At 38.9% G+C, this 12,121-nt stretch overlaps 1 protein-coding gene across 3 annotated transcripts; it reads left to right on the forward strand.

Annotated features, from left to right (window-relative positions):
• Positions 1–744: 744 nt before the first annotated feature.
• On the forward strand, positions 745–11,575 carry LOC107603159 (protein Mdm4). Of its 3 annotated transcripts, none has more exons than XM_016295989.1 (11): positions 745–1,122; positions 1,443–1,567; positions 2,452–2,526; positions 2,632–2,765; positions 4,756–4,805; positions 5,349–5,413; positions 6,647–6,752; positions 6,860–7,020; positions 7,143–7,331; positions 7,435–7,503; positions 9,324–11,575. In XM_016295989.1, the coding sequence occupies exons 2-11, from the start codon at positions 1,457–1,459 to the stop codon at positions 9,888–9,890; spliced, it is 1,527 nt and encodes a 508-aa protein (XP_016151475.1). In that variant the 5' UTR covers positions 745–1,122; positions 1,443–1,456; the 3' UTR covers positions 9,891–11,575. The 3 variants fall into 3 exon arrangements, with proteins under 3 accessions (XP_016151475.1, XP_016151396.1, XP_016084148.1); XM_016295910.1 differs by having other exon boundaries at positions 745–938; XM_016228662.1 differs by having other exon boundaries at positions 746–938; positions 7,158–7,331.
• The last annotated feature ends 546 nt before the right edge of the window (positions 11,576–12,121 follow it).

A 12,121-nucleotide genomic window follows, 5' to 3' on the forward strand; every position in this document is an offset into this window, starting at 1 on the left:
AAAGTAACAATTTTGAAATACGTTGATGGTTGTATTTTTTGTATTTGAGCTCAGTATTCCTATCAATGTTGTAAAAGGGGTTTTTATGCATAATAGTAACCCTAGAATGTGATCAAACTGTTTAAAATAGCTGGGCTAAGATATATAACTATTTTTAAGACTGCAGAAATATGTTAATTCAGTATACACATTACCCCACCGGTTACAATTGTGACTGACCATAAAATAAACATTTTCACACACTTTTCCCAAAAAAAAAAAGGGTTACTAATGACACATCATTTGGATATTTTCATGTCTGGGAAAAATGTGGGATTAAACGGGTTAAAATGCGTTTTAAACATAAAGTTAAGTGGTTTTCATTACCCATTTTACTCTTAGTAATTTAATAATTTCATAATTTAAAAGTTTAATGCAGAAGTATCGAATCGATATCGACGATACTGCCTTGAAAAATATCGGTATCGTATCGAAAACAAAATAAGGGGTGTGGCCCGTCACACCACGTGAAAGTGAAACCTGAGCGGTGAACTCATTTTCGGCAGCCGGAATTTCGGTGTATCTCTAATTATTGGCGACATCAGAAATTGATATTATATAATAGATGCTTTTTTAAAACATTTTAGCAAATTAAAAATATTAAAAAATGATTTTTTACACGGCACCCCGGTTGGGAAGCACTGGCTTAGATCAATGTTTACGTTACAAGCTACCTGATGGTGGCAGTAATGCACTGTTAGGTGCGGGTGCCAGTAAAAGAAAGAAGAAGAAGAAGAAGAAGAACTGCGCGTGAGGTCTGGCAACCCCGATGATGACGTACACCACGTCAACTTCAACGGACTGCAACTGTTCAAAAACCCCACACACCTCTCCCTTTCTTTACACGAACTCTGATTCTTTAAAAACGGGAAACCATGTAATCGTTCACAGATAACACGGTGAGTGTGAATGCACTACCAGCACGATCACGCGAGGTGTAGTTTAAACGTTAACGGCTCGTTTGTTTCTGAATGTCGCGCGCGAGCTAGCCTAGCTTCCTTGCTTCAGCCTCGGAGAATTTACGTTTTTTCAGCCAACTATCACAGCTTACCTTATTATCCACTTGCCAGAACTAGGATAATGGTAAGTAAAGTCATTTTAGTCTCCAGCATGTCCTATGCGCGTGAAATGGCATAGAAATGTTTGTTTTGTGTAATTAGCTGACGGCTACAATATCACGCCCTCGGGAATATACATTAGTTTCGATTGTTCTTTTTTGAACATGGTTACCACTGGTGCACACTGTATATATATTATTGACATGCATTGTATTTGTATTGAGCGAGGAAGCAGCTATGATGTCCAGAAATGCTGTCTAGGTAGACGCCCACTAGCTCTAGGTTTGGAAAGACGGCCCTTTGTTGATATAAATATGTTCTGAATATAAATGTGTTTCCTCACAGTTCTTAAGTCAATCATGACCTCATTGTCATCACCACCACCACCATCATCATCATCATCATCATCATCGTCTCAGTTAACGGGGTCAAGCTCTTCATGCAGGACTCTTCCAGGGGAAGGGACTCAGGTGAGCAGTAGATATGTACTTTAAACTTTTATATATAGTATGTAACTTTCATTGTTGTGGTTTCATAGTTAATTTATCCCTTTAAAGCCTGACGTATGAAGTAATAAGAAAAATCTTTGTTTCTTCATTTGTTTTTTTTATAATTATACTGCATATTGAATCTTTAGTCAAATATATAGTTTTAAATAGCTAATGCATATGTGTTTTATGTTTTGTCATATTTAATATGTCAGGCTTTTATGGCCCAGGTCCATGTAGTGATATTGTGAGAATATGAAGCTCTTACTCGTAAAAAAAAAACTTTTATGCATATAAATATAAATTGTCACTGTATCTTCCAATAATATGGCTGATACTTCAATTATTTTAACTGTGTGGGGCAAACATATAATGCAATACAATGTTTATTGGTAGCTGTACAACTAAACATTCCTCAAAAGCCTGTTGTATAATATTTGGTATTTACATTTCTACATGATTAAAAAAAAAAAAAAAATATTACGTATGAATAATTCAGTAAACGAGTCAGTAAAATTTGTATCAGTCCAGTAAATGTTCGTCTTGAAATATTACTAAAAAGTTATTCTTACATTTACTTTAAACAATTTCAAGATTTCATAGCAAAAAAGATGTGTAACACAACCTAAATGTGGACATTTTTACAATTATGCTATAAAAGGCCTTTTACTTACTTACTAAAAAAGTATTTATCTAAAAAAGTAACTATCAATTAGAGGGCAGAAGGTGAGTAGGTGGTTGTGTGCAACAGGTTTTGCTGCAAAGTTTTGATTATTTGACAGTTTAGAGGCCTTTAGAAGTTCATGTATCAAATATGATATAGTAGGCTTCATAGGTTTAAACGCATGGCTTTTTTGTTTCTGCAGGTCCACCCCAGAGCTCCGCTACTGCATATCTTGAGAGTAGCAGGTGCTCGGGAGGAGTTGTTTACCCTGAAGGAGGTGAGGAGTGTGGATGAGCTGACCTCTGCTGATTGATTTATGCTTTAGCTAAGAGTTTGAACCGCTTGATAAGGTACATTTAATAATGACAGTGTTTTTCATTAGATCATGCACTATCTGGGTCAGTACATCATGATGAAGCAGCTGTATGACAAACAAAGACAGCACATCGTCCACTGTCAAGATGACCCACTCGGAGAGCTACTGGAAGTGGGGAGCTTTTCCGTTAAGAACCCCAGGTGAGCTTATAACTAGGTTAAATGTTAGAGAAACAGAAAGATGTCTCATTTGAGTCAGGTTTTTCAGTTGTTGACAATATCTAGATAGCCAGTTGGTTGGCTGATGACCAATATAAATTACACTTAATCTCTCTCTCACACACACACACACACAAATGCACTCAAATATGGCTGAAAATTTATATTCTCAACTGATATTGGTGTTTCCAAATTAACACAAGGGGGCACTAACACTACTGTTCGGTGGGTAATTGTTTTAAAGGGATCATATGATGTTGCTAGAAAGAACAAAATTGTGTATTTGGTGTAATGAAATGTTTATGCGGTTTAAGGTTCAAAAAACACATTATTTTCCTCATTCTGTACATTATTGTTTTTCCTCTATGCCCCGCCTTTCTGAAACGTGTAGATTTTTACAAAGCTCATTGGTCTGAAAAGCGAGATGTACTCTGATTGGTCGAATACCTCAAGCGTGTGACTGAAATGTTGCGCCCCTTACCATATTGTGATGCCCTGTCTGGCCGGAGCGACGAGACAAAAACATTAAAACCCATTATAAACGAAAAAAGAGGCATTTGTTGCATCCAGTGGGGACATAATTACAGATTATAATGACTTATACTGTCTTTTTACGCATTGCATTGCATCGCGCCGCGTAAACATAAAACCATGTCTGCATTTGTGATCGGCGATATGACAAACAACAAGTGCTACTCTACACTGCTCAACTCGCGTTTGAATCGTCAGTGGCAAATTATTTAAATATAAAAAAGGTACTTACAGACTGAGAGTCAGAACAGCCGGCATTGTAGTCTACTCTTCCAGGATCAGGAAACAGTCCTCCATGAAATGCGCTGGACACATCTGTATATTTGGGTTGAAATGTTCTGGAACAGTGTTGTAAATACAACTTAACCACTGATTTCTAGTCGTGTCCTCTTTTGGAAGGCCAAACAAAGTAGTTTCGCTTTCACAAAGAAAACACTGCATCAGACACGGCGGCCTTGAGTGAGCGGATGCCAGTGGGCTTGAGAACGGCATGACCGGCGGATTCGACGAAGGAGCATCCGGTGGGCTTGCGGCAACCACATGTGACGACCCCGGGCTGGACTCCGCTTCGTCCACCGGGAAAGCCTATCCGGTGATCCACAGCGCAAAGTTGATGTATTTCCTCAGCGACCAGTACGGATCAGCTCCAGACATGACGAAGCAGATATCGTCCTCTTTTGGAAGGCCAAACAAAGTAGTTTCCCTTTCACAACGAAACACACAGCGCCTTCACGACATGGCGGCAGCAACAATACTACAACAAGAATAAAAGTTATGTTTTCTTTCTTTGCGTGAACATTTGGGTGGTGTTATGCAAATCTTCCCACATCGTGACGTAGACATGTGGGGGCATTTTAGAACGAGGTGTTTTAGGTAGGCGTGGTTAACTCTTAACTTTTATAAAGAATATCTCTTTGGATTTGAGACTTTAGTCTTTGCAACTTTACAGATCTTCTTTATGCATCAAGAGCTTGTAACACTCCAAAGAGAAAGGAAAAATTGAAATCTCATCATATGACCCCTTTAAGGGAATAGCTCACCAAAAATGTGAGTAAATTGTCATTTACTCACTCTCATGTTGATCCAAAACTGTTTGACGACTTCTCTGAAACATAAAAGTATGTTTGGAAAAATGTCCATAAAATGGAAGTCTGTGGTCATTAAAAATGTTTGGTTACCAACATTCTCCAAATATCATCTTTTATGTTGTGCAGAATAGAGAAAGTCATACAAGTTTTTTTTATAACACGAGAGTGAGTAAATGGTGACACCGGATTTTTTGGGTGAACTACCCCTTTAACAACCAACTCTGAAAACCTGAAAATATATACCAGCTGTTTAATTGCTATGTCTGATGCAGCTCCTTGCCTTACCTTTTTGTGTTATTTAGAGAAATCAACATATTTCAGGTATTTATGTCTTTCTTTTCTGCCTTTCATAGTCCTGTGTATGAGATGTTGAAGAGGAATTTGTTTATTTTGAACAATTCGGGTAAGTCCATCCTTTGTTGTTGAATTTGATCTCCTAGAGATGCAATATTTTGAATGATCTTGAATGACTTGTCATGCTGTCATTTAGCCCTTTTACTCTATTTCTTTCTCTCATTTTGATTAGCCCCACCTTTCATTTTGAGGTGTGTCTGTGTGCATGTTTGAATGTGATGTGTTTACTACATTGGGTATGTAAAAGTTTTTTTTTTGTTTGTTTGTTTGTTCTTTTTTTGTTCGTTTTTTTTTTAAGTTCCCGCCCCATAACTTTGTCATTGTATTACCAGGTTAGTGTGCTGTGCAATCTTCATACAGAATCTTGACTTCAGGTTAAATACTTGACTAGGTTAAAGAAAAAAAAAAAAAATAATAATATTTTTTGTAAAACAATGCACACGTTACTTGATCACAGAGCATAGTTTTGCATTTTCCACCACAGATTCAGGCATTACTTTTGGGCCAAGTGTGCTTGAGGTGTGCTTGGTGAATAAAGGGCAGGTTTTTTTTCTTTTGTTTGTTTTGTTACTATGTCTTATTTGAAATACAGATGCAGCAAAGAATCTTTCAGTCGGCAAGGATTCTAATGAGTCTCCAAGTGAAGATCCTGGTCAGGTAAAACTACAGCATGGTGCACAAGAGAAACAGGGTCTGTTACTCCTCTTCATGGCAAACAATTGATCAGAAAATCTAATGAATCCTATCATGATAAATCTAAGTTATTGATTAATTTTGTTACTTGTGTTTTCCATTTAAATGAAAGGCTGACAAAAGTGCTTTGTGCAGGGCATTTCCGGTACTAGATGTATTTTTCTGTTCGTTCTTCTTTATTTTTTTTTATTTTTTTTGTAAATTAAAGGGGATTTAGGTTGTTAAATAGTTGTTTTTTCAGCATAAAGTACTCACAGCCTTTTACATTTGTCAGCTTTTATCTTTTTAAAAATTTAATTATGCTCTAATCAATGTTACTTTAATGTCTGTGATTGCCTTCTCAAGCTTTCACATCTTTCTTTCCATTGTAGTTGCTCAGGCTTTTGCTACAATGCAATTTTTGTGTGTAGAATTGCATCACAATCAGTAGTCTGTTTGCCACGAAGGGGAGGGCAGCAGCTGTCTCCACCAGCCGTATCTGTACAGAGTGGCACCGTCTCTGTACTTCCCCACGGCCGGCTTGGTCTGGTGGTCCTTCCGGAGAAGCCACCAGCATGGGCCTGGCTGCTGGGGGACAGAGTACCTGTCTCTGTTTGTCGCTCAGAGTTTCCTTCTCTGCGTCGTTGTTTCTTTCGGAAGGACTGCAGGTTCCTTCTCGGTTCACTGGCCCTTTTCTACCCTGTCCCCTCTGTCACACAGCCATCCACATTTAACACCATTGGCATGGTGGGTTACGTTTGTGATTTGGCAGAATGAAGTTAGTTTGGGTTGGGAAAAACTGTCACGGATGAGGTGTCTGGTACCGTCATGCATTTGTGCTGATCACAGGACTTTAAAATAGAAAGGTTTTGAGTGATTTATGCTAATAATATGAAAAGTGTTATTTTGGATTGGCTTTTTTTTCTCAATATGACACATTACTGGTATTATTGATGAGATATAATTTAGATACCAGATGTCTACTTGTTTGTTGCTACTTTGTTTGCACTTGTAGCTGCAGCGGTGTCCAATATCTCCATCATTTGTTACCCATTCTAAGCAACCTTTTTAGAAACTTCCTATATTTTCCCCTCCCTCTACTTGTGAGAACGTGGCCTTTTGTTGCCACACCCACGGGCACCTGCTGTGAAGGAACTGCTGTCCTACCGAGTGTCATGCCATTGCTGTGTGCTAATTCGACTTTTCTTCACCGTGTAGGTTTCCAGTGGTTCGATTAGCTCTGGACAAGCTCTCATTGCTGGTAGTTCCAGCACTGGTGCAACGCAGAGCTGCTCACAACGCAGGCCACGTGATCCTGATGAAGGTCAGTGTGAACCACCAAACACACTTAAGACAATGTAATGAATATCATCATTATCACTCATTTTTGCAATTGTAATGTTATTTAAGATTAGATATTGGTCCTTACAGATTCCTCAGACGGCTTGCCCAGGTCTGCTTGCAAACGGCCAAAGCTGGATGTTACTCTGGAAGAGTGGGACCTTTCTGGGTTGCCCTGGTGGTTTCTGGGTAACCTGCGAAGTAATTACACTCGCCGGAGCAATGGTTCAACGGATATTCACACCAATCAAGTAAGAGGGCATGATACCCAGAACATAATTCATATGGCCGTTTTCATGAAGAAAAACGAGAACTTAAAAATTGAGCCAAGTCAGAGTAGTAAGACTGTCACACAACTAGACTGAGGGAACAGCTCTCTCCTGGACAGGACGAGGATACGGCCATCGTTTCTGACACCACAGATGATCTTTGGTTCCTGAATGAGGCAGAGAGCGAGCAAGTGAGTGTGGAGATGAAGGAGGCAGTGCTGGAGCAGGGAAGTGACGTGGAGTCTCCACATGAAGAAGAGGAGACTGGGAAAGATAGTAAAGATACCAAGAAGGTAATGTTGTTTTTTCTCTTTGTTTTTTTTTTGTGTGCTTTTTTAACTCGTTTTCAGATAGAGTTTTCATAACCAGCTAAATGCAATTCATTTTCACTTTCAGATGCAAGAAGATGAGGATGATGACTCTCAGTGTTTAAGTGATGACACTGATACTGAGATCTCCACACAGGTATATAAGAAAAAAAGTTGCAGCTCTTTATTATTGATCGAACGTTATGGGTTTTTAAATGGCCAATGCCGATATTGACCTATCTACCTAAAATATGTATACACTAAAAAAATTCTTTTAGACAAACTTTTTTAGTTTTAATGTATTTGAAAGAAATATTTTATGCCCAACAAGGCTAAATTTATTTGGTCAAAAACACTGTAGAAACTAGGGCTGTCGCGGTGAGGGAATCTCCCTTGCGGTAATTTTGAGTGGCTCAGTAGCGCGGTATGCGGTATTACCGCCATATATATAATTTGTGTGTATGTGTTATGATATAACTAACGAGGTCATATTCAGAAGACAATGAAACCGAAACCAAATAGCGTTGAAACAGGAAGTGAAGTAAACAGAAGAGAATGACAAAATAACGGTCCACATAACAGAACATAAACCTGACAATAAGATCGTTAGGCTATCGTTAGCCTATATGTATAACAGTTAGCCTAGTTGTAATCTGATCTTCTAATCTGACTGGACAAGAGACTTTCTATTGATATTTCCACCTGCACACACGCTTTCTAGACGGGCTGTCAGTCAGTGCAGTTACAGTGTTGCGCCACAAGGTGGTGACTGTCATTCAACCACACGTACAAAAACGCTGATTCATTAATTCAGAGAGACCTAATGAAACACGCTGTTGAAATCATTTTAACTTTGAGCGCCACTTTAGAAGGCTCAGCTGACCAGCTATACATCAGTGCTAAGACAGAGATTTCGCTTTCCTTGGACATGACAACCGATTTTCACAAATATATATGACTCGGCCTGGAGGACAGACGCAAGTAATCGCACGCGCTCAGTCGATCTCTTTCTCATTCACTGTCTGTTTAGGCTTGTTAAGTGCAAATCTACGGAGCCTCTGTACAAATCAGCATGGTACACATTGTTATCATTACTAACTTGTTTAATATTTAGTCCACATGCATGAAGTGTAAAACGAGAAGAGCATAACCTTACGAAAAAATAAAGCACGCAAAAATCGTGGTTGCTGCGGTTCTTGCATTCCTCTGCGGTTTGCTCGTCAATAGCGCGGTATTGCGATATTGCGGTTATCGCGACAGCCCTAGTAGAAACAGTAATATTGTGAAATATTGTTTCAATTGGAAAAAAAATTGTTAAAATAATTAGGCTGTGCTGCTTAATATTTTTTGGAAAACTTTTGAAGTTTTGTATAATGAAATTTGTATTTTTAGGATAAGATTTAAATAATTGTGTGTATTTAAGTTTATCATCTTTATATTTTTGTATTTATGTTATTAAATAGTTCTACATTAGGGTTGGGCAGATGGACAATGCCATCGCCGATGGCTGACAGACATCACAATGTTGAGCCAGCATCGTGATCTCCCCCCCCGCAATCCGCCGCATCCCAATTCCGTGTTCGGAAAGGAAATTAAGTGTACTACGGAACCCTTAAAGGGAATAAATAGCCTACGAGATGGGAGGATAAAAAAAATATTTCAATACTTTCTCTCACAATTGTATCATTGGGTAATTATACTGTATATAAATTGCGGGCATCAGGGAGCCGCTACTAATATGCAGGGCATTGAAACCGCTTTCGAATGCGTGCTCTCATTTTACTTTCACTTTCGAGATTCGCGATCACATGGACTCTATACTACGGAGCGGCCTTACCTACCACCCCCCCCGATGTCATCGTCTATCACGATGTTTCACTGTAGAGATCGTCTGATGCCAATTTGGTAGACATCGCCCAACCCTATTCTACATACATGGAAGGCATATCTTATTCAAATGACCTCTTCTTCTGGCAGGATGCGTGGCAGTGTTCAGAGTGCCGCAAATTTAACACCCCTCTTCAACGGTACTGTATGCGCTGTTGGGCTCTGCAAAAAGACTGGTACAAGGATTGTCCTCGTCTTGTACACTCCATCTCTGTGCCAGACATCCCCGCCTGCAGTTCACGTCCTGAGAGGGATGAAGACGAGGAGGATGATGATGGAATCGACATGCCTGACTGCCTTAGGACTGTGTCTGACCCAGTCGTCCTCCCCTCGCACCACGTCTCTAGAAACATCCCCCCATCATCCGCTTCCTCGTCTAAAGGAAAGGGTCCTTCCCAGCTTCACCACCACTTACAGGAGAGCTCGGAGGGAGACAGCCAGGACACGCTGGACATGGAGACGGAATGCCAACCGGAGGCCATAATGGAACCCTGCAAGCTGTGCCGAGTGCGGCCCCGAAACGGCAACATCATCCACGGCCGCACAGCTCACTTGATCACCTGTTTCCCCTGTGCCCGCAAGCTGCACAAATTTCATGCTCCTTGCCCAGGCTGTGGCCAGGTTATACAGAAGGTCATTAAAACCTTCATAGCATGACCAAAGCATCTTAAAGGCATGCATGAATTATAAATGCACACTCATATACTAATTTAAAAAATGTTTCCTTGTACATATACAGAAGGCGGCAGGAAAATTGACAAACCATTTCTGGGCTAAAATGAAAGCACAGTGTATCAGTGTAATAGTACAGTGTATCTATGATTTATATTGAATTACAAATCAAGTATAAATAATGTACAGAATGTAATTTAAAGAACGTGGGCTCGTATTGATGGTTTGCCATTTTGTTAGCATAACAAATGCCTTTGCCTCTGCTTTCTGTCAGGTGAAGGAGAGGGTTAGCCGCCATGATTTTCTACTGATAGTGGAAAGGTATAAATCATGGGTCAAAAATAATATTTGACCCAGAAGAATTGCATGGCTTCAGTATTTGTGCCTGCATAAATAATTAAAATCCTAACCTTTACTACTTTAAACGGACCAGACAGTTTGTGTTAAGCGCATTTAAAAGGCCTTTCATTATACTTGACCAACATTGGTTTTACTTTATTTGAGAAAAATAGACTATGGTTTTTCTTTTTTGCATATTTTTTGCATATTTTTTTTGCATATTTCATGCACTTAAAGACTAAAGCTCTAGGAATCACTCCAACGTGATGTTAAGTACGCCTGGTGAAGGGTTTTTCTTTGGATAGGTGCTTTAAGCGGATTACATGGGAATATTTATTTATTTATAAACTTTAGTTTTGGTAGATGACATCTAATGGGATGAACAGTCACATGTCATTCCTGTGCTATAGTGAGAGAACCAATTGTATTACAGATGGTAAAGTATTTTATATATACATAACCTTATATATAAGCTTTTCATGTATGGGAGCTACAATAAAAATAAAGTGTAATTAGGCCAATGGCCATGGTTTTCACTTCCTAACCCTTCCTTTGGTTGCTGAAGATGCTCAGTTCCTTGTTCCATTGTTTGTTTGTTTTTCTGTACCTGAACAGATCTCATGTATGATTGAGGGCAATTTGTGTTCTGTCTGTTCATCCTTCTGCCTCTCATCCACACACGTGTCTGTTTAATGAAGGTTAAGGAACCTATGTGTGGAGCAGTTAGCAGGAATTCTTCTTTTTCATGGAACTGCCAGGTGAGATGACATATATGGAAAAAAAGTGTTTTGAAAGCAAAGTCTGCCGTGCCTTTTATTTTTTCCAAAATGGTCATTTATTGTTAGCAGTGTTAAGTAAAATTTTATGGATTTTAGGGTTATTGTCCTCTGCTTTTCTTAGTACTGTGTTGTTTCCTGTAACAAAGCGGATTCAGTCTCTGTGGTGCATTAAGTGCATTGAGGGCTCTTTGAAAAGGAAATCTGTTGTCCTCAGCCTTTAGAGGGCGAAAGCTTTCACATACGTTAAACCCACTAGCTTTGCTTATTTCTAATTAATGCTGTTATGAGGATGTCCATTTAAATTTCTTATCTTGTGTGTGGTACAAACTGCTATTTCACTGCCATTATGCCTCATAGTATGGAATCGAAAACAAATTCATCCTAAGCCAATGCAATTATATAATAACGTTTATTTGATTGTTTAGTAAGTTTGTTTGCTTGTTTGTTTTAACAAAACCTTGTTTCTGCTCTGATTTAATCTGAACAGTATTTTTTGTTTGTTCTTTTAACTGTAGAATAATCAATGGGAATAAATGCTATCGTTCGTTTGTACTCACAGCCTCATTGTGGTATTTTCACAATTAATTTTGACGATTTATTACAGAGCATAAATAGACTTATTTTGCACAATTTTTAACAGTCTTTGCCATGCAATCTATTGTAGCATACATTTCAGGTTACCAAAGAAAAAAGGTAAGGTTTTTCTTTTTACTACCACAAGGAGTCAGTAACTGCCTTTCAGTTTCTAAATGATCATTTGAAATCTTTAGTGGTAACATGATGCTTTGCTGCCTTTTGACACTGGTGTTTGAAGTTTTTGAATAACCCAGCCTTCATATAAATTGTTTATATTCTCTACAGATAAAAGCATTTTTTTCCCCTAATAGATATTCTGTGCATTGAAATGTTGCTGTTCATGTGCATTTAATGTGTCTGAAGCTTGTGTGACCACAAGAACTCTGCATGAAATTCTGCTTGTTTCTGTCTATCAGGCTTGTCCAATGGAAGACGCAGTGATGTAATTGGAAATCAATAACGGAAGTGTCTCGGGTCAGTCTCCATGCTGAGGAGTAATTGGGTTCTTCCTCTAATCGCACC

This window comes from Sinocyclocheilus grahami, unplaced genomic scaffold (assembly GCF_001515645.1).
Source record: "Sinocyclocheilus grahami isolate Dianchi unplaced genomic scaffold, SAMN03320097.WGS_v1.1 scaffold2.1, whole genome shotgun sequence".
Classification (NCBI taxonomy): domain Eukaryota; kingdom Metazoa; phylum Chordata; class Actinopteri; order Cypriniformes; family Cyprinidae; genus Sinocyclocheilus; species Sinocyclocheilus grahami.